We start from the raw sequence: 23,224 nt of genomic DNA, 5'->3' as shown, positions 1-23,224 counted from the left end.
ATTACACCATTTAATCTTCACAACAAACTCTCGATGTAGATGTTTCCATCAGTAACCACATTTCACAGAGGTGGAAAAGGAGTCAGCACAGCTTGCTCCAAACCAGTGTTTCTGATGCCAGACCTCAACACTTTTCTTCTGCCAGGATTTTTATTAAAGTTCTTTATTCTGCTTTATTTTCTTAACATTAAGCCATTATGCCTCCTCATTCATAGAGCTCCGTGTTGAGGAGAATGTAATATATATTCTTCATGTTGGTGCTTTTTTATACGTCCCTAAGTGGGCTTTGAAACCTGGAGGGACACGGATTGCATGCAAATTGTCCAATGCTAATCTCACCCCACCAAGCCAGTGCCTGGTCCAGAATGAATGAATGCCCACAAATAGATGGGACTAGCTATCTTTGCTCCTTGTTTCCTGGAGTCTATCACAATTTCTATTTCTTGTGGTTTTTATATGCTTATTATTGGTGTCTCCCACCAGACTGTGAGTTGCATGAGGCAGGAATATTAGGGTTCTGATTACTGGTCAATTCCTGGAATCTGGCACAGTATTCAGCCCAGAGTAAGTACCGGGTAATATTGGATGACTGAACAAATACTCTGCATTCTTTCTCTTTCTGCATACATCTTTGCTCCCTTACGTAATATATGCTTCAAGTCTCTGGTGCATGCTCACATGGGGATAGGAACCCAGGTCTTACTGGGTGTCTTTTCCCCTCCCCAAGGAATAAGAGGAGTTTCAGTAGGTTTCTGGGGTGACTTGCAGGGGCAGCTGGCGGTGGAGAGCTTGGAGGACTATTTCCTGCCTGCGTCTTCCCGTACCCTAGTCTCCCAAACCTCCTGACAAAGACACAGATAGATTGTCACTAAACAGCCAGCTCTGGTTCCTGAAGAGGGAAGGCAGGACGTGCCCCTGGAATCACCAGAGGGGACAGGGAGCAGTTGGCTGTTGGAAGGCTGGATCATCTGAAATGTGGCGATTGCTTTAAGTTTAATTAGGTGACATCTTCAAAACTGACGCTACTTTGTGAGAGGAAGGGTGCTGGCAAGCTGTGGTTGCTCATCGGCGGAAGTTGTCTCATTAATTTTGAGTTTGTCTTCAAACACCTAAGAAACTGAAGCTCAGGAAGCTTGCTGGGGCCACCTGTCTGACTGTCCTCTGGGCCCATGAGTCTGTGTGAGCAGACGAGGACACCTGGCCAACAGGACCTTCATCCTGAAGCAAGGGACTGTCCTCTGTCCACGCTCTCCTCCTCCTAGTAGGAGTTCTTGCTTAATCAGTCTAGAGTGCACCGCAATGGCAGGAGCGACGCTTTCCAAGCTAGAGATTGGCCTCAGAATCCCCGTTCTACCGCTTAAATCAGTGTAATTTGGATCAGATTCTTAACCTTCTTGACAGGGCTGGGAGTAGGGTGAAAGCCCCCAATTTAAGGGTCGACAAAAACCTCAGTAATCGAGAAATAATATTTTAATGCAGCAATTTAAGACGCAAAAATTCATGGTGTACAAAATATTTTAGCTTTAAATAAAGACTGGATCCGTCAGCAGCCGGGCTGTTGGGTGCGGGAAGACCGGGACCGCCCAGGAGGAGCATTGGCGGAGGAAGGCGGGAGCACGCGTGGAGGAGGAGAAAGGAAGGTGGAGGGGCGAGGGAGAGTGGGTCTGGATTCCTCGCCCCCGCGGTATCAGCAGAAATCTTTCTGTACTGGTCTTAGGATCACGCTGCGAGTTTTGCACCCAACTCTAGTGCACGGGTTCTTCTCTGGTCAGGGGGAGATCTGGGGGGCGCTGAGGGCCCATCCCTGCAATTGCGAGCTCCTGGGGGACGAGGATCCGGAGGATCGAGGCCCTGAGGGAGCATCCTGTGAGGAGTCTCTGAGGCCCCACGCCTGACCTCTGGCCTCAGGCTGAGGAGGGTGGGGGGGGACCCGCTTGATGAAAACCGGGGTGGGGGGGGCCCGGGGTGGGCAAGAGCGGCGGGCACCCGCAGCGGCAGGCCTCCACTAGCCCGGTCCGGCGGGGTAACGTCGCAGTACCACGGGCCGCAAGTGCTTTTCCCTTCACCACCTGAGGACAGGGGCCCCGGAGATGGGCACGTCCTTCCCTAGGCGCACAAGACATCTCTTTTCTGGGTCCCACGGGCGGGCACGAGTGTGAAGTCCCGAACCAAAAGCGCGCACACCTGGGACCAAACAGACGACAACCTCCCGCCTCACCCCTAGAGGAGCTGATCTTTGCCTTGCCCTTAAAGCCGGAACTGGGCGAGGGCGCCTCGAGCGCCAGGCCCAGGGGCCTCCGGGGTGGGCCCGAAGGCCTGGACGCTCCAGGCCCGTTCTTGGGGCCGGGGCTGGAGGGGCCCTTCAAGGGGACCATTTGGATTCAAGAAAACTTAACCCCGCCAGGGTGTGCGTCTGAGCCAAGGCCCGGACTTCCCCCCGGAAAGGCTTGGACTAGCAGCGCTCTAGCCAAGCGGTCGAAATCCCGGGCCTCGCCGCGCGCTCCCTTGCCGGCGCGGGGACGCGCTTTGCTTTCCCCTGGGACTTGCTGCGGCGGCCTCCGAGGGGCTGCGGTCGCGCTCCCCACGCTGCTTCGGGCCTTTTCTGTTCCGTAAGCCGAATTTAGGAATCCAAAGGCACCATTTCTGTCGCTTTTTAAAGCATTTACCAGAAAGAGAGGAAAGGAGGATGAGGACGGGATCTCGGACCAAGTTCGCGAGTAGCTGCCCTTGTGCCCTGAAGCAGGTCTCTTTTCTCACCTTCTCTCCCGCTGTCACCCTCAGGTGCACGGCGGCGCTCTGGGTCTGGAACCCGGTCCCGCAGCCCTGGCGCAGCTCTCGCTCCTGGTGTTGGCCGCGGGTGAGCGAGCCCAGGCGCTGACGGGTCCCAGCCGCTGTCGGCGGAGGGTTCTGCGTTAGCATTCGTTAAGCGAGGGATCATTGGCCAAAAGCGGGAAACCAGTTCCTTCCAGGGCTGTTCTCTGCGACCACTAATTTTTGAGTTCCCGAGACTACAAATGGGAATTTGAAAGTGTGGAATGTATAGGGAGACGTCTTCCAGTTCTCCAAATTCCGTATAACCAAACTCAGACGTATAACCAAAATGTTTAATTCTTAGGCTCCAAAGTTTAACGGGATGTAAGGAAGGGCTCATTATCACCATGTGACTCCACTCTGCGCACATTCCAAAACTGTCTATACAGTTACCTCGACAAGCGTGAGCGAGAGATACGTCTCTACGATCACGAAGTTGCCGTTCAAAATTTAAATATAATAAAATTCTGTACTTATGTTTTACATACATTGGTGTTAAGGTTATAGTTTAGGGGTTTTACACGTTATCTCATGAATCCACAGAGCCATCTTCCAGGCCCTTTTTTAATGTAGATGGTGAAACTGAGGCTTTGAGAGGTTTAGATAACCTACACAAAGTCTTAGGGCTAAAGCGGTCTAAAGTCAAGATTCAAAGCCTTCTACAAGTCCGATTGCACGTTCCCGTATCCGAAAGCAGCCCCCGCCCGCCTGTCGTCAGCCTGAGCAGGGCCTGGAGGGAAGTGTTAATGTGATTGCTTTGTTCCAACCCCTGTGGTGGCTCTACCTGTAACCCGCGCTAACACTGAGATTTTGAAGGGACCTCAGAACTTCAGCGCTCTCCGCTTCAGGACGGCTTCGAATCACCCTCTGACCGCATCTCTCTGCCAAGCACCGGTTCCCCGTTTTTATAGCACCATATTGACTTGCAAAGGCAATAAATCTAAGAGAAGGGACGGGGTGCCCCCCCCCCCCGATAATTATATTGTAGTATACATTTTACTGCCACGGTTTCAACACCAACAAGATACATAGCTTGTTAGGGATCCCCAAACGGCTCACCTCTCGCGCCCGGATTTGTTTAAAGTGGCCTTTTCAATTCCTCTGGTTTGCCTCCTGCCTCCGCGCGCTCATTTAGCTTTTTGTGCTTTCTGTTTTACCTTTAATACGATGAATAGTCGGAGTTTTGCCCACAAGAGACTCAGAACTGGGCTACCGCCGAGGCAATTGGAAAAGGAAGCTGAAGCTGATTGGGGGCAATCAGCTTTCCCCTCGCTGGGCCAATTTTTCTAAAAATGTCCCTGTCATGAAATTATTCAAATTCCATTCTAAACCATTAGGATAATTACGAAAAGAAACGATGTTTCCTCTGTGTAGAAAAGTAATGGTAAGTTTTTAAAAATTGCGGTATAATTCTGTAAGTTTTTGAAAACTAAAACCAGCAAAAAGATCTTCACCACCCATTTGAAGCATATATTAAGCTCTGGACCAACCATGACATCACCCTCACTCCGATAAAAAGTTAAAAACAAACAAAAAACCCTCTTATCAGAAATCTCCCTTTCTGAGACAGGAAAGGAACCAGTATGTGCCTTACATTCAAGAGGGAAATGTCACTGTTGCATTGAGATGGGGTATGTGCTGGGGGACGAAGTCGTCTTCAACAACAACAACGGAGGGTCTGGGTTGTCCAAAAACAGCAAAAGACTAAAGGCTCGAGAATGGAAAACGGATCCTTAGGCACACCTGGTTGGCTTAGCCTCTGTTCTTCCTGAGGTTTAATCTGAGAGCCCTCTGCTCTCAGCCGGTGTTAGCTCTACTATCAATCTCCCAAGAACAGCCCAGGCGCAGCTGCAGGGCCATGGTGTGACCAAGACAGTGGCCTGGAGTGCCGGTCTGGCGCTCTGGGGTCTGCCTCTAGCCGGCTGGGCCGACTGGAGAGATGTGCCCCTGCCAAGCCCTACCTGGTGTTTCCTTCTCAAAAGCAAATGGAGATACGCTACAGAACGTGCAAAACCCTTCCAGCAATAAAGCCTATGATTTTACGAATTTCCCCAAATATTTGCACATATTCACTTTGTACCTGGAGACTGAGAGCAGAATGAGTTTTTTTAGTCACTGCATGCAGCACCTTGTTAGAAACTATCGATACACATTGGCAAAAGTGGCTTAAATCACGACTCTCCCAGATGTCATCACTTCACTTTCATAAAAGTTCTCAACTTTTTAGCCTTTTCCCATAAGTTTATTTCAGGAGACTGGGGGGCAGGGGGTGCAGGGAAGGGAGAAAAGGGCTGGTGGGAAATGGAAGTTATTTTCTCTTTCTTTTAAATTTTAAGACCCACCAAGAGGCTCCTAATCGCCAGACCGACCGGCTGGAAAGGAGCGCAAATATTTACATGTACAACTTGAGTGTGTGTGTCAGCCTGAGTTTACACGGCTCCAAGTGAAGCGGATTACCCTGCGAATTCGGAGAATTTGAGTTATTCAAGCTGAACAGGGCCAACAGGACGACCCCCATAAGGCCGTGGGAAGTCCTGGTCGCAGCCTAGTTTGCGAAGGCAGAAGAGCCCTTGTCTACCAAGCTCAGGCGCTGTAAATCTCGCACTCCCCCACTGCGTGTCGCGTGGTCCCCGCAGGGTGCCGCGCCCCCGCCCCGCGCCTTCCCTTCGTGGGGGCCCCACTCTGCGGAGTCCCTTTCGGCAACAGGAACCCCGCATAAGTGGCGCACTGCTGTGCAGCAGAAGTTGTGTCTCTCCAGTTCCCCGAAAGCAAACAGATTTTGGAGCCCAAGGAAGGAGGGGACCAGCCCTGGGAGCTGTCCCGCGAATAGGATCTGGCCCGTTAGGTGCTGGCTCTGTGGCGCCGGTTTCCGCTCTACTTAGAGCTTACCAACTTTCTTTTGGAACTTTGAGCGCGGGGAAGAAAAATAACGGAAGAAGCAGGAACTCCCCCAGGCTACCTCCGGTCTAGGTTCCCGCACTGGGCCACTCCCAGAATCCCGCGTCCTAGCCGCTTCAAAAATACCCGCTCCCGACCGCGCGCACGTCCCTTCCGCCCTGGGACTTCGAGACCAGGCTAGGGGCGTCCGCAGCAGCTTCGTGGTGACACTTTTTTCCGAACGGGCGCCAGGTCCGCGGCCGGTAGCTGCGCGAGGCCGTGCGGGCACCACGCCCGGGGCGCGCCCTCCCTGCCCAGCCCGCGGCCCCGCCCCCGGCGGCGGAATCAGGAAGCGGTGACGTGAGGCGGCGCTGACTGGCTGCGGGCCGCCGGGATAGCTGCCGCCAGCAAATTAAGGCGCAGGGCTGCGAGCGCCGGGGCGCAGTGTCCTCCGCGCCGCGCCGTGCTCGGCACGCCTGCGCTCGCGCTCCCTGACGTCCGCCCCCTCGCAGCGGCGCCCCACCGGTCGCCACCTTCCTGCAGCTTGGGCCGCTCTGGCTGTTCCCAGCGCGTGGAGGGAGAAAGGACGCAGAGGGGGTGCGGCAGGACCCCTGGGCTTTGGGCGTCCGATGCTCGTCTCCACCTTCCGGCCGCTCAGCCGGTGGTTCTGCGGAGCGCCCCAGTGTTCGCGCACCCGGTTGAGCCCGCTGCTGGTCCTCTCTTGTCCTCTCCGGCTAGTTGGAAGTCTCTGGGGCTGGAGGGCTTTGCGGTGAGGGACAGAGGCCAGTGTGGAGCTCTTGGGAGGTTGGGGCTGACTCATCTGGAGTTGCCGACTCCGCTGAGACTGCACTTGGAAACTTTGCGCTGTGTGTCGGTTTTTGTCTCCCTTGGGGAAGCTGGACGGCAGTTCGGCAGGCCCCGTCCGTGGCCAGGGCCGTGCGCTGGGGGCCATGGAGTTCACGGCGTCGCCGAAGCCACAGCTCTCCTCCCGGGCCAACGCCTTCTCCATCGCCGCGCTCATGTCGAGCGGCGGCTCCAAGGAGAAGGAGGCCACCGAGAACACCATCAAGCCTCTGGGTAAGTCCTGAATGTCTGCCGTGGGCAGGGGCGGGGCTGCAGCGCATCCGTCTGGCCCTCCGTCCCCTGCCTGCGGGAGGCTCGAGAGGGTGGCCGCCTTTCCCTGCTGGTGGCGCCTTCTGATCCTCAGGCCAGGGGCCCGACGCTAGGGGTTGAAGACTCTTTCCTTTTCCTCCCAAATTTTCTTTGGGGACTTCACGGATAGCCGGTTTCGCGTCTCCTCTATGCGCTAGCCACTTTCCCTACCTATTCGTTTAGAATCCCCATGTCAAGTCGTATGTATGAGAGTGTGTGTAACTTTTTTGGGATAAAAACAGTCAGGGATAAATAATAATTAACCCCTTTTAAGACTCAACAGAATTTACCAAGCGTGTACACCTGTGTGTGCATTTGATACCAAGGAGACTAAGCGACTTCACAAGGAACTAGTTGAATTTTGTTTTTCCTCTGACTTCAATCGATTAAACAGAACCAGCTCCTTAAAACCACCGTCAAGTGCTGTAGAATAAGCCAGTTCTCCCCACATGAACCATTTTCTTCACGGAAGCTCCAGACTTATCAATGAGGCATCGTTTTATAGCTGCCATCATTTTCAGTGGAGGTTGGCAAAAACATTAGCCAGTAACCATTTTCCAAATTCCTCAACTTTTAGCTATACTGTTTATTTAACAACCTTTACCATTTATAGAAGACACGAGGCTCAGAGTAAAGGGAAAATAAGGATTATGTTCCCCGAGCACAAGTGAACTGTGTGGGAAAGAAACTGCTGGACTTGAGTGTTTCAGAGTCCCTTTATAATTGACAGAGAAAGAAGTGTTATCATCACCTCTTGGGTCCCCTGGAAATAATTATTCCACATCCTGATCATCTGATAGCCCTAAAACGGTGAGAAACGTCAAATAGCAAACTTAGGTAATATTTCTTTTTTAACTCTCCCCAGTGTTTTCTTTTTTTTCTCCCTGTCCTTTCCAATACTTTAACATCTCACATCTGAAACAACAATCCTAGTATGAAAGACAAAGTGTTAGAGATGAAAAAGAAGAGGGCCGGGCAGAGAGAAAAGAAACAGCTAAAATCCCCGGAGCAGCTTAGAACCAAGGAAAGGGAAACCGGAAGATCTCCAGAAAATATAATGTCAAAAATTCTCCCCTCCAAGGTTTTCACTCCCTTTCCCTGGTTCTTCCCACCTGCCCTCCTGTCGAAATCTAAGCCTACGGAAAAAATACGGGAACAACCAATGAAACAAAAACCCCAACTGTTTACAGAAATATTAGCCACCAGTTTCAAAGTTATATTTGTGAAACTGCCCAACGTTATCACTCCTATTTAGAGGGCCTCTGAATTCTTTATAAACACCCCCATCACAGTTTGGTAGCTAGAAGGAAAAGATCACTTGGGGTTAAAATTCCTGTCAGAATTACAGGCAGCAGACTGGGAAACATGCCATTTCCAGCTCATGTCAGTATTGCTTTCTTTTCTGTTTCTTTTCCTGAGAATACTCACCTTCTATCTAAATTCTAAACTATAAAGCCATCCCCTCTCCCCCACCACAAACACACACAGTCTGTAAAATGAGCATCTCTCCCCTGGGCTTTTGAGACAGGCTCTGAAAGAACCAGAAGGCATTCTTGTCCTTTCCACAGGCCAGTTCAACAGAATACAATAAGCCAAGGACTCCCGCAAGAGAAACACCTAGAGGTTCTGTTAAGAGAGAATGTGGTACTTTGGAACACGAGAGCTGCTGAAGGAGCTGTGGGGTGGGGACTCGAAAGTGTCTCCTGCTTGCCCATTTAAACACACTAAATCTATTTAGAAGAACTGCCTTAGATCACTAGAACATTTCTTTTAAAAAAAATTTTTTTTATTGAGATACAATTGACATATAACACTGTGTTAGAGCAATTCTGTATCATTTTCTTCCTCCTTCACTTTCCAACCCTGACAGTCTTTAGTCTGGGGCTTAGGGACTTGCCTTTTTCAATTGTCAGAAAATAAGAAAATTTCTGAGGCTACTTGTTGATTCCCTATAAAGACCTTATGTGAATGTGTTTCTGAAAATACTCGTTGCAAACAAGATTGTGCTGTGGCATACTTCTCTGTCTTTGAATTTGAAAATATAAGGCTAAGATAATTAATTTGGTCATCCTTAATTTAAAATGTTACAATGAGTTGGATTATCATTGTAAGAGAAGAAAAGGTAAAAAAAAATTCCGTTTCCTGCTTGCCTGCCCCAAGTCAAGGAGAAATATGGGAAATAAAATACTTTATATGATATACAGCATTTATATGTATATACCTACATTTAGAATTTGTTTCAATTCCTTGAGGGCACTCAGAACAGAGTTGTTTAGAGATCAGTTTCACATTGCAGATTCAAGTAGTTTCTTTTTTAAGGGATGCAAGATAATTGGGACAATTACAGAAGTCCCCCTGTATTCCATCAAAGTGACTGGTGTAGTCCTGGGCCCTTATCAGCTGTGGAGGAGAATGTTTGGTTCATAGGCAGTGGTATTCCAGCTTGATGGTGGATGGCGTTCTTCCTACTTTAATACTCTGCTAGCCTGGGGTCGAGGTTGTTTTCCTTACTTCCAGGATTTTTTTGAGAGAAAAATACACACACTGCCCTCAAGTAGTAGTTTCACACCGGTTCCCAAAATGGCCTGGGGAGCTCACTTGATATGTTAGAGTCTTTCATAAGATCTCAGGCTGGGAGGGATATTGTAAAAATGCACTCATATCAAAGCCTAGAAAACGGAGAGCCAGGCAGAGAAGTAAAGTAACTTAATTTTTTTGTTTTAACCACATCCCCACTTTTCTCCACTTCTCCTCCCCTTTTTCATTTTTTTCTTATGGAGGGAAGGCTCCGGATGGAAGGGAAAGTTTCTTTCAAAGTAAGGAAGGTGCTCATCTCTTCATTCCCTTGGTCTCCCTGGAGAAAAATCTCGCCTGGTTGTCAGAGAGGCAGGACTGGCACCAGATCCCACAAGCAAAGTCTGGAACTTGGGAGGGAAAACAAAAGGAATATTTGCTTTTCATCTTTCTTGATCACCTCCTTTCCCTTTATCCACTCCTTATATTTTTCGTCCCCAAAGTGGCTTTCATAATGGTGGTAATAAGCTATTAGTTCTAGAACTCATTTGGTTTAGTATGTCACTATATCGCGGGAGATAATATATATATATTGATGGGTTATCACTGCCTTCCTGGAGTTTCTGACCTTAACTTTTCCAAAGTCAAGTCCAGAACCTGTTTTAGTTGTGTTGTTCTCCTTCCTGTGTCTTTGCTTGACAGTGTTAGCTGTCATCCTCCATTCTCTTTGCCCGCAGAACAATTTGTTGAGAAGTCATCGTGTGCCCAGCCCCTGGGCGAACTGACCAGCCTGGATGCTCACGGGGAGTTTGGTGGCGGGGGCAGCAGTAGCCCATCCTCCTCCTCTCTGTGTACTGAGCCGCTGATCCCCACCACCCCCATCATCCCCAGTGAGGAAATGGCCAAAATTGCCTGCAGCCTGGAGACCAAGGAGCTCTGGGACAAATTCCACGAGCTGGGAACAGAGATGATCATCACCAAGTCGGGCAGGTAGCGGGGGTCTTGGTGTGTGAGGAGTGGGGCGGTGAAAAGAGCGCCCTGGGTGGCCTAGGGTGTTCCCAGGAACTGGGTGAAACCCCACTAATCCAGAGCACTGAGAGGAAGCTTCGCTTAATGAGGGCTTCTTTCCCCTGACTTGCTTTTGGAAAGAACTGCTAAGACAGACGTCTAAGCATTTGCTTTCTCGCGATCTGGCCATGAAAAACCCAACTTGGCCTTGATGAGAGGGGTGCAGGGACCAGTAATCTTGGGACGCTGCAATCTGAGAGGGCTTTGGGCTGCAGGGTTGGCATCTGGAGGGAAGAGGGAACTCATGCTGGGAGTGCAGGGCGGGCTGCTAGGTACTTGGAGGGAGGCAGGTAGCTTCCCTTTTATTGGTCTCAATTTGCAAAAGCCACCAGCTCCCATTAAAAACCAAAACTAAAACCTGTGCCGAAGAATGAAATTTGAAACGACCACACTCTGTGTAGGACAGAGTGCTGGTGCTGCAGGCCCCCTGATGCTGTAGCCGGCACCAGGGCTGGAAGCCCCAGGGGTGCAGGCGGCTCCCCAGGCCTGGGGCAAAGACTCTAAAGGTGGCCAATGGCAGCCCTGGTCACTCCAGCTCTCTGGACCCTGGGAAATACCCCCAGGGTCTCCGGAGACCCAACCCTGCCCTAGATTTCTGTGGCTGGGGCAGAGTTTTCTCTCTGCCACCCTAGGGGCTGGGCGACTTGGTCTGCTCCAGACACTTTGGTCTGGGAGCCTAACAGGCTTGATAATGTAACCTAAAGTTTTCCCTAATCACAGACCTTTGGGTATTAGAAAACAAAACAAAACTTTTCACCTAGCAATGAGGACACCGGAAAAGGTGACGGCTAAAATTATTTCTGCTTGGGAGAAGGAAGATCTCCAAATTCACATCTCTGTGGAAACAAAAAAGGGCTTGGGGGCCAGGTAGGGAGGGGAGTAGGACCTCCCTCTTTAATTCGGTGGGCTCTTTTGGCAGTATGAGCTGTGGCCGATTCTCTTTGTTTCCCTGTGTCAGGAGGATGTTTCCCACCATCCGAGTGTCATTTTCGGGTGTGGATCCTGAGGCCAAGTACATAGTCCTGATGGACATCGTACCCGTGGACAACAAGAGGTACCGCTATGCCTACCACCGGTCCTCCTGGCTGGTGGCTGGCAAGGCAGACCCGCCGCTGCCGGCCAGGTTTGTGCCTCCAGATTTTCGGGCAGAGCAAAATGCGTCTTAACCCCGAGAGCAGACTGTCTCTGGTTGGTTGCATTTTAAGCAGATCTGTTTGCACAGTGGTGGGCTCTGGTAGAAAGCATTCCAAGCCCAGATGCTCCAGGACTGACTCTACAAAATATCTGAGAAGGGCAGAGTTTGCAGAGACAGAATGTTGTCTTTAATTTTATATTTCTCGTAATTCATTTCCACGCTTTCCTAATTTCAGTTAGAATATTCATTAGAAATCTGGACCCATTTCATAGGGCACCCATCATTTCTAGTTGGCTATTTAATACCAGACTGAATACACCTAATGCTGAAGTGGTTGCCCTAAAAATCCTTTTTAGAAGAGTGCATTTTAGTAAAGTGGTTGCTTATAGTAAATATTTTTAAGTAATATGGTTATATCTGCACACAATAAAGGTCATTTTGGTGAAATGTGGTTGTTTTTGACCAATAAAGGACTCAGACATTTTAAGTAAGAAAAGCTAACTTTGGGGTGCCTGGGTGGTTCAGTCGTTAAGCGTCTGCCTTTGGCTCAAGTCATGATCTTAGGGTCCTGGGATCGAGTCTCACATCAGGCTTCCTGCTAAGCAGGAAGCCTGCTTCTCCCTCTCCCACTCTTCCTGCTTCTTTTCCCCCTCACGCTGTGTCTCTCTCTGTCAAATAAATAAAACCTTTAAAAAAAAAAAAGGAAAGCTAATTTTTTTTCCCCCTTCTCCATAGTAAGTTCAGTAGATGCATGTAATTCAATATCAGGTTAATATTCTTTTACATGAAACATTACTCAGTATATTAGGGATCATATATGTTTATTATTATGCTATTCATTGGTAATAATGTTTTTCAAGGAGAACCCTGTTTAAAAAATCACATGCTGTTTTTTTATTGTTGCTGCTTTACCCAAATTAGCCTTCTAGGGGGAAAAAAAAGCATGTATTAGTTTATGCAAAAAGTAGTAGCTGAAGTTATAGGAACCTAACTGCACACTTTAATACAAACAAAGGATATTAGTAGACTTTACATTTAGGGTTCTAAAACCAAGACTTACTGTTTTTGAGTTGTTTTATGACTATCTAATTTTTCTAATTGGTTAGAAATTCATATCAGAATTAAGAATTTATTTACATGTACAGATTTAGGAACTTTGATGGTTGGTTCTTTGTAAGTATCTAGTCTGGAGTTTTAGTCAAGGCACAGAATCAACACAGACAATTTACACATACTAGTTCAGATGGAATATTACGCTTACTTAGTCATTAATCACATTACTGAGCTTACAGTATGCTAAATACACTGGAGAAGAGATTAAAAAACTCTCAGAGTTTTCCATTCCCACAAGAGACTAGGAAGGACATCTTCCCAGCCCTTCCAAATCAGCATATTAAATAACAAATAACCAGACTAAGAATTTTTTAAAAGATGTTATACCCTTTTTTTTAATTGAGCAAGATTCACCAGTTTCTAGTAGTTTATAATTAGTATTCTTTACTATTTATTATTAAATAGCTGATTCACATTACTCTGAAGCTTCCTTCCAAACTTTCCAAAATCTTTTTAAATGAGAGAGAGAGAGAGGTATTTTAGCAGATTCCTAACCATTTTTACAAGCAAATCCTTCCCCCCCCCCCCCCGCCCCCTGAGGTCTTTCCTTTAAGAAGTTAATCGCTCTTATTTAGCATACGTTTTCTTCCTATTGAAGGTATGGGGAACTGGTGCTGGCCAGCAGGACTTTGGAAATATGAAATGCCTTGTTTATGTTACTAATCTCTTCTGGTTGGAGAAGGAAAGCGCGTACCAATACACTATCTTAACTGAAGCATGTTTAAGCTATTGCTGGAATTTTAAGTCCTGGGGGACTTGAGAGAGGAGGGGCTTCCTGTATGCTTTTTCATTCATCTTACTTCAGTTTATTTATATTGATATTAGATAAAAATGTTTAGTGTGTTAGAGGATAGAAATATGCTAGATAATTTAAGCAAATGTTCTTTATTGTTATTAAAAAATAGTGCTACGTTTCATAGCTCCATAAGGGAAAGGTGAGGAATATGGGAGGTGATCATTTTTGTATTGATGGTGGAACTTCCTTGTGGTTCTTGTTGAAACATTTATTTCAGATGGAAGTTTACCAGTCAGTTGTTCCTAATCAGAAGAAATAATACTTGACAATATCATTTGATCTCAACAATGGGCAAGACATTATCTAAAATAATGTTGTGTTTTCATATAGAACATTTCGTTGTCTTTAAAGTAACTGATATTTAAATGTTAGACTTTATTAATGTGATTCCACATGTTGAATTGATAGAGAAGGGAACATTTCATGAGCTTCTAGGAGTTTAAATATTTTTGAAACTTTTTTGGCGGAGTAGGTAGGATGTGCTGGTCAGTAAAACCATTGCATGTGTGAAGTTTTAGCCTTAGAGGGGTGTACTTGAAACGGTATTATGGTTGTGTCATCAAGGAATACTTGAATTGAAAGGCACTGTTGAGCAGTCCTCCAAAACAAACAGGCAGACAAACCCACACCTAAAGCCTTTAAAGTTCTTCTATGGGTCTAGTGAGAATTTCTAGTGCCTTGTTTGTGCTCTGCTTCTGGTGGGCTTTAGCCTGTCAGCATGGGCACCTAATTCTTAGTCCTCTGTGTGACAAAGCATGGCACAGCCTTCTTGGTTTTTTTCCATAAGTACTGCAGGGAAAGGTTTTGTGACTTTCTCCCCTGACTTTGCCCAAACTATAATATTTATGTTTAATTAAAATTATAAGGAATCTATATAAAATTGAGATATAAATAACCTGTTAAATGGATAAAAGGATTTGTCCTATTAAATCAGGGATATTTCCTTTTCTTTCACGAGTTCTGTAATCTCCCCTGACTTCAGAAAAGCTTATGTCGAGTGGATACTAGGATTAGAATTTACAAAGTGTTGTACTTTGTGTAAACCATCCCTGGTAGAACAGATGGCCTGCATTTAACTGTGAATGAGGAAAAGATTGCCTCGTACGTAGCAGCTGATCAATAAATGATAAATACTTGATAAATATATTTTTCCCATCAAAGGTTCCCCCCCAAAAAAACTGTTTATGAATAAATGCACTGAATAATTTGAGGTTTATCCAGCTTATTTTCACTGTCATTTAGTGGGCACTTAACTAGATGAAAGTAATAGTATTTAAGGTAGTGGAAGGAGCAAGACTGTGATCTGTGGACTATTAAAAGTTAGCCACGTTGCTGTATTAAAATTACTTTGTCTTGTATTTATAAACTTCAAACTGAGTCATCCTCAAGTGTAAATGAATGAATTCTCTAAAATTGTTTCCTCTTCAGTTCTTTATGCCTTCATTGCTTTTTAGCAGTATTTATACTAGGAGCTATACAATTAGTATAAACTAGTCTGTCTTTTGAAAATACTACAACAGTAATAAAATTTTGTATTTTATGGAAGCAGACCAATAGTTGATTAGATAGATGGAAAAATATGCACCTTTTTAAAAATGGCTTGCTGAGCAGACAATAGAAAATTTACTAGGTATTACCCCTTTTAGATCATCGGTACATGAAGAAACGTATTTAGATGTTTTAGAGTTATTTTGATACTGTTAGATTATTAAATTTGAGATTATCTAGGGCAAATAAAATTCACCATTTATATGAGGTTTTTGTGTTCCTTTAGAATCAGAGTATTTTATAACCCACAGAGAACAGAGTTTTAAAAGATGTCTCAATAACATTCTCATAATTTTCTTAGGTTGTACGTACACCCAGACTCTCCTTTTACTGGTGAGCAGCTACTCAAACAGATGGTGTCTTTTGAAAAGGTGAAACTCACCAACAATGAACTGGATCAGCATGGCCATGTAAGTACAGTGCCTTGGATTATGTGGATTCCCTGGGATGGAATGGAGAAGTCACTCAGAACTTCCTCCCTCTCAATCTCTTCTTCCCCTCCCTTTCCCCATCCCATCTTCCATCTCTCAGTTATTCTGTGAGAACATTCATGTGCTGCTGTTCAGGGAACCCTGACTGCTCTTCTTAAGAGGCCACTTACAGGGATGCCGTATGCCATTTCTACGCAAGAGGGTCTGGGACCTTCGTTCGGCACTATGAATTTCCTAAGACTGCAACTACTTTACTACCTGCACCAGCTAGACAAAGGGAATGTGCATTCCAGAGGCTATGATAGTTCTTAGGTGAAACATCTGATTTCTGTCAGTGGTATATTAGATAACACAGCGTAAAGGAAATGGGGCTGACATCCCCTATGGGGATTTCCCAAAGTGTGTTTTGTAGAGCCTGTTCATGTGAGACGCAATAGAACAAAAGGGTTTTATGTCCAAATAAATTTGGGGAAGTACTCTTTACTCATTATCTACCCCTATTGTAGAGAGTCTTATGAATAGTAAAGCACAGAGAAGTCTTGAAATTAAAAACAAAACAATTTGATTTTTTGTCATAAGGAGTTCATCAAAATATGGAAAAAGAGAAATTGGAATTCTGAGCCCATATCAATAATTAATAGCACAAATAGCCATTGACACAGGCCTTTACACATTTGATAAGACTGCTTTGTAAGGAACTATGATGTTATTCCATGCTCTAAAAGAAAGATTTACATAAAAATGGTTTTAGATTTTATACTAAGAATACTTGAGACTTGCATACTTCTTTTTGATAAGGAGAGGACTGTTTCTTTCTTTTTTCGCCTTGATTTGCCAGAAAACACATTGGCATTTCATTGGTTATTCTCTGTCTTACCCCTTTATTAAGACTCTTGTTACTTAAGGTTTTCATTCTTACTGGATCTGTGCAGTTTAGTAGTTTCAGAACTCTTCTCAAAAAGGGTGGTTATAAGTAGATATAAATTAGAGAGTTCTAGCCAATGGTTTCAAATGGTTTGAGTGAAATTGGAACCAAATAAATCACTTTGGGCATTGCCACCACCCATTTGCCCACCTATGACCAAATCAGAGTAACCAGGTTAGCTCATGACTGCTGGTGGCAGTGTTGCAGTGTTGCAAATAGGTTAATAGGTTTCTGTTATTTTATGTATTGGAAAAGATAATTGACTTTTATCTTTAAGAATGTTGGGATAATTGTCTTTTTCTGCTTTTTTAAAGAGATGTTTTCATTGATAGTTTTTTTTTTTTTTCTGATTAAAAATGATGAAGTATCTGGGAGACATTTTCTGCAGGCCAGATCATTCCTAATGTCATTCATATTAAAATTTCTTGAGTCCGCTGAAATCTTTGCAGGGAGAAATGAAATTTTTTATGGTTGTGATATTTTCCATATGTGAAGCTTTTATTTATTTATTTTTAATTTTATTTTTTAAATCATTGAGGAAACTCTTGGAATAGTTGTGTGTGTGTTTTTTTTAAAGATTTTATTTATTTATTTGAGAGAGAGAGAGCAAGAGAGAGAGCACAAGCAGGGGGAATAGCAGAGGGGGAGGGAGAAGCACACTCCCTGCTGATCAGGGAGCTGGACACGAGTCTCCATCCCAGGACCCTGAGATCATGACCTGAGCCGAAGGCAGATGCTTAATGGACTGAACCACCCAGGTGCCCTTATGTGAAGCTTTTAGAAGCACTATTTGGGTCTTTCCAGAAAGATTTGAGAATTCATTTTGAGATCAGCTGTCCAGAATTAATATGTTTTCCTTTTAATATCAACTTCATGGGTGGACATAGCACCAAGCTGTATTTTAGGAGCTCTGAGTTCTCATCTGATTATGCCAAGATTAGACCTTGACAGATTATTTAGTCTTAGATGGTTGTTAATATCCATTTTAGCTTTAAAATTTTATTATTTAATATAACCTTTTGTCACCATAAGTAATGTGTTCTGAAAACTACAAGAAAAGATTTTTAGATCCTGTGTCGTTCAGCCAAGTTCTTTGAATTAGTTTTGAAGAAGCCCTTCTTATAGATGCATTTTTCATTTTATAACAGGAAAATTCTTTACTTCAGGGAATTTATTTCTTCAGTAAAGCAAAGTTGACATTTCTATGTAGTATTCCTTAGCCTCATGAGGTCTTGAGCAGAGAGTCAAGGAGCCCTGGGGGCTGAGATTCAGTCTGAGGTTTGAGTCTCTCTGGCACCTTTTCCTGAAGGAAATTGACCTTGGGATGGTGTACGTAGGGAAGAAGGGATATTATTTAAAGCTTAGGGCTTTTTCCATTGTGTGTGTGTGTGTGTGTGTGTGTGTGAAAATTCTTTCTAACTTGTTAGTACAACATATATGAATGCCCAGGTTTTTTCTTATATCATTGTTAGATATAAGATATATAAATATTATCTTAGATGTAAGATAGATATAAGTTAGATGTTGTCACTTTGAGTTTATTCCAGTTTTATGAATGAGCATAAATATCTTGAACTCCCTGAAATAAACACATTATATAAAGAGATGACTTTTTTTTTTTTTTTAAGTCTATTTCAGCTCATTTGAAACTCATTTGTTTTAGTGATTCCTATTCAGGTTTGGGACCATAAAAGGATGGCATGTTCAAAATTCAGTACCAGCTAATGCCCTGTAACTTTAAGTTGGCTTACGTCTCAGCACAGGGAGAGACTGCTTCTATATTAATCATCCCACAGTGACTAGTATTTAACTCTGTTAAAGTCAACTAGCCAAAACACTCATCTACCACACCCATGGTAGCCAAGAAAACAGGGGCACTGTCAGTTGCAACAACACTGCATGCCATTGACCCTGCTCCTGCCACAGTATGTATCACATGCCTCCCCTGAGAGCCAGGCTCTCTGCGAGGCCCTTGGGATGAAGGGCATGCAGTGTGAGCCCAGGAAAGACATACCCAATTTTGTAGATTTAGGTAGCTGTCTGAGTGGCAGGGGGGAAGATGTGGAAAAACTTTTATATCTGAAAGTAAATTTTGTTGCTCAGATTTCGTAATGGCAAATCAAAAGACACATGAAAAATACTGCCTTGTTAACCAAAGTAGGCTCATGATTTCTAAGTATTGGGCAACTTTTACTAGCTGTGCAACGGAAGATGGTCATCACTCTCATTCATATTTGGTTTATAACTGGAAGCCAGGGATCAATGAAGCTGTCAGAAATAACAACAATATTAATAATGTTCATGTTTACTGAGCACTTCCTATTTGCTATGTAATTTATAAGGGCTACATCATCTAATCCTTCCTACAACTCTGTGAGGTATGTTTTTGCATTTGAGAAAACAAGGTTGGAGAGGTGAGATCAGTTGGCTCAAGATGAAGGAACTAGAAAGTAACAGGCTTAGCACTCTAACTGAGGTCTAATACCACACAGCCTCTCTTAATTCTTTGTATCCCCCCCGCCAACAACCATAAATAGCAATCTGTCCTCCTAGAATGTATAAGTTCTTACTTTAGAAAATTTAGACCATATATCCTTTGGTCTAACCAGACTAACAAAAAATATTTTAAAGACTTGATTTAAAAAACAAAAATCAACATCCTTCAGATGACTTTCCCCCCATCATTTTAGAAAGGACCGTTGAAACAACCTGTATTGTGTACAATTGTTTTGATAAAATGTGATTTCACAACCATGACTCTGCAGCAACTTATGAAAAGGATTTGCCTTGTGAATGGAAAGGGTATATCCTAACTTAAAACTTGAATTCGAAGCTGAGATCTTGTGGTTCTTTCTTTGCCTCATTGAACTTTGGCCTGTTTAGCAATATGAATACTTAAAATTCAGTACTTCCCATCTCTTCATCATAGATAATTTTGAACTCAATGCACAAGTACCAGCCACGGGTGCACATCATTAAGAAGAAAGACCACACCGCCTCGTTGCTCAATCTGAAGTCTGAAGAATTCAGAACATTCATCTTCCCAGAGACCGTTTTCACAGCAGTCACTGCCTACCAGAATCAACTGGTGAGTTCAACATTCACCATTCATTTCCTACATAAGGAAAAGATTTAGGAGCTTCTTTCATTTTCTTGGAGAGAAGGGCTATCCCAGTACTCAAAATCGAAGTTCACTTTGGTGAGTGCTATTGAGTATCAGCCGCAGAACCTCTAAGCATGTTGAGTGACCATGGCTAAAGGTTATTAAGGTCTGTATTATACCATCTTTTCTAGAATCTTTATACTCTTGGTCAGTTGTTCATTGCCCACTCTCCCACCCAGATCTGCCGCATCTGACTTCTCAAATTTTCTTCTTGAGAAAATCACCTGCTTCTTTTTCTCCTTCTGGTAGAGCCTCATGATGTATATAACCATACACTCATTGCTTCACAAAATTTAGAGATTCAGTTTTTCTGTGAAATTAACACACATATTCCAGCCAACTACCCAGACTACTGATACTTCAGAAATTTTGTGAAGCTTATTCAGCTGTAATTTAAGGTAATTCTAGTAGAAGGATTTTTTAAATGCCTCTTTAGATAATAAACTATAGCATGTAAGCAGTGTGTATTTAATCAACTTCAAGATATCTAATTTATAATATTGAGTTTTACAGTTTCTACTTTTTGATATATATCACATTTCAAGTTTATGCATTTCTTCATCCATAAGGTTTAATCCAACTCAATTAATAACTATCAAAGTCTTACTGAGGGCTGGGTGCTGGTCAGTACTTCCCCATATATTTTATTCTTTCATGGTCAGCATAACCTTGAAGACTGGGGGTAATAGGAATATTCTGTAGTGAGGAAGCTGAAGCAAAGAGAGGATAGTAACTTTTCACCGTCAGGAAGGACCAGAAATAGAATTCCTCTGATATACTTCAGTAAAAGGAACTCATTCAGGGGCGCCTGGGTGGCTCAGTCGTTAGGCGTCTGCCTTCGGCTCAGGTCATGATCCCAGGGTCCTGGGATCGAGCCCCGCATCGAGCCCCGCATCGGGCTCCCTGCTCGGAGGGAAGCCTGCTTCTCCCTCTCCCGCTCCACCTGCTTGTGTTCCCTCTCTCGCTGTGTCTCTCTTTGTCATATAAATAAATAAAAAATCTTTAAAAAAAAAAAAAAAACCCAAGATATTTAAAAAAAAAAAAAGAAACTCATTCAGTTTACTTGGCAAATTTGGTTGTTTGTGGCCCCTCTAGGTCTTTGTAGCTTGCCTTTATTTGGTTAGTTTTAAGGTAGCCAGGACTATTGCCCTCTTCTTGTTTTGACATTGTTATATTTTGGGTTCTGAATGAGTAATTGTAAGGTGATGCCTGATTGATGGTTCAGAGGCCAGAGTGGGATAGGTCAGCCAGAGGAGATACGGTGTTGTGTCTCTTGAGAAAAGTAAGAAGGTGAAGCTGAGAGCCCAGGTAGCCCTACACAAATGAGGAAATAGGAGCCCAGGGAAGGAATGTGAGCAAGAGGCAGGAGTGGATGTGTGTCTGTAAGGCATAAGCACCTACAATTTCTGTATGACTTGGAGTAGATTTTACTTCACCACTGCTGTTTTCCTTACCTGTTAACTGGAGCTAAGAACTGCCCAGAACATCTTGGGCATTCCTGTGAGGATCACATGTGGTGCTGTGTGGAAACATGCCTTTGGAAACTGTCAGGCACCCTGTAAATAAGGCATATGGCGACTATCGGACTGTCTCGGGAGTGTTCAAAGTGACAAAAGTGTCACTTTTTTGGATTTTAAAATGTTAGTGGCACATTTTTTTAATGAGCTAAATGAAGGCACAAATCATACTAATCATCTTAAAGTAAAAGCAAAGTATTAAAACTTTTGGTTGTCAGGCGCCTGGGTGGCTCATTTGGTTAAGCACCTGCCTTTGGCTCAAGTCATGATCCTGGAGTCCCGGGATCGAGTCCCGCATCGGGCTCCCTGCTCAGCAGGGAGTCTGCTTCTCCCTCTGACCCTCCCTCCCTCATGCAGTCTCTCTCATTCTCTCTCTCTCTCTCAAATAAATAAATAAAATCTTTAAAAAAAAAAAGAATTTTTTTTTTTTTGGTTGTCTCTAAGGCAACAACACAAGAGTAGAAACTTTCAGAGAATGACCAAGCTAAAAAGTTGGGTGTAGATTGAAGCCTACAGGGGTGTAAAACCCTAATACTGTTTCACTGAGAATCTGAAACATTGACACCAACTATCCCAGTTTTTATTTGAGGACACATGTAATACAGATATAGATTCAGAGAATATTCCTAAAACATTCATTTTACATGATTTGAATTTATAGCTTTTATACTATACGACATTAGATTTGTACTTCTACAAGAAGTCTGCTGATGTTTGAGAATAAACCAGAAACTTGTCATGTGAAAATTTCATTGCTTTTATCAAAATTCTCTGTAAAGAAAACCAAAGCAAGAATAGGTAAATTGTTTTTTTTTTTTTAAATGAAAATTACAGACTGAAGAAAATTGAAGGAAAGTTTCTAAGAAACTTTAGATTTAGTTTTATAGGTGAAAGAGCAGTCCTGGATAAACCTTGGCAGGACCTCTCAGGTTATGGTACGCTGGAATAGGAAGTTTTATCTACATAATTGTGATAATAGCTAATATTTGTGTACTTACTATGTGTTGGGAACCATTTAAAGTGAATTGTCTTATTTAATCTTCACAAGGATATTATAAAATAGGAACAAACAGTATTTGTTTGTTACATTTACAGCTGGGAAAATTGAGGCATGGGGTTAAATAACTCATCCAAGGTGACCTTCCTGGACCTCACCTGCCCTATTTCTCTGTATATGTAGTTTTCTCCTTCCCTGAATCATTTGAAACTAAGCAGCATACATCATGATACTTTACCTGTCAATACTTCTACAAGTATATACTGGCAATAAGAATATTATTTTTGTAAGCACAATGTCTTTTTCACAGCTAAGAAAATTAGTAAGTTATTCCTTAATATCTTCTAAAATTCAGTTTCATATTAATATTTCCAGGAGGGACCAACAACCTTTCCCCCCTTTGAACTAGGATCCAACTAACATTCATGGCTTGGGTTTATTACTTTTAATTTAGAAAAAAACTATCTACATTTTTTCTGAATATCTCATTTAATTCTGACACTAGTCTCCTGAAGAAGGCCCTGGGAGCCCGATTTTGTAGATGAAAAAGCAGGTTCAGAGTGGTTAATACATATGCCCAAGGTCACGAAATCTGGTGAGTGACAGAACCATCTTCTGGGTCTTAAAGTCTCCTTTGGTGGCCTCATGGGAACTAGACTGCAGGCCCAAGGAAGTGACCACTGACAGTGTCAAGGTTTGGAAAATGAATTTGAAAATGTTGCTAAATTAAAACAGACTACGATACTAATAAACACACATCCTAATATTAGTTGTTCTTCTTGCAAATGTTTATTTCTAATTGAGATTATAAATGGGCTCGAAATCTAGTTACCAGTTCCTAGCTCTCATTCACTGCATCATTAAGTATAAAGATTAATATGATTAGTATATCATTTCATTGCTAAATAACCTACAATAGAAGTCATTAGATTCAGAAGTAATTTTTCTCAATAGGTCCTGCTGTGTCTGAATTTATTTCTTTACATCCACCTTTAAACCATAATTTCCATGCATATGTATATGTATATATATATATATATATATATATATTTGAAATTCAGGTAATAGTCAAAGATTTCGTTTGGTATACTAATAAGCCAGTTTTTGCAAATGGTTTAAAACCTCATAAGACCAATCAAAATTCATGTTCAATAAACATATGTGGGATGAATAGATC

The 23,224-nt window shown here is 43.6% G+C and overlaps 1 protein-coding gene across 1 annotated transcript in view; it reads left to right on the top strand.

Annotated features, from left to right (window-relative positions):
- Positions 1-6,638: 6,638 nt before the first annotated feature.
- TBX20 (T-box transcription factor 20) overlaps positions 6,639-23,224 on the top strand; it is a 52,838-nt gene continuing 36,252 nt past the window's right edge. Inside the window, exons 1-5 of the mRNA XM_021699403.1 lie at positions 6,639-6,765; positions 10,092-10,344; positions 11,381-11,545; positions 15,316-15,424; positions 19,300-19,458. Coding sequence (XP_021555078.1) covers positions 6,639-6,765; positions 10,092-10,344; positions 11,381-11,545; positions 15,316-15,424; positions 19,300-19,458 — 813 coding nt within the window. The remainder of the gene's footprint in view (positions 6,766-10,091; positions 10,345-11,380; positions 11,546-15,315; positions 15,425-19,299; positions 19,459-23,224) is intronic.

Source organism: Neomonachus schauinslandi, chromosome 12 (genome assembly GCF_002201575.2).
Source record: "Neomonachus schauinslandi chromosome 12, ASM220157v2, whole genome shotgun sequence".
In the NCBI taxonomy this organism is placed as follows: Eukaryota; Metazoa; Chordata; class Mammalia; order Carnivora; family Phocidae; genus Neomonachus; species Neomonachus schauinslandi.
This window is presented reverse-complemented; position numbering and strand designations above follow the sequence as displayed.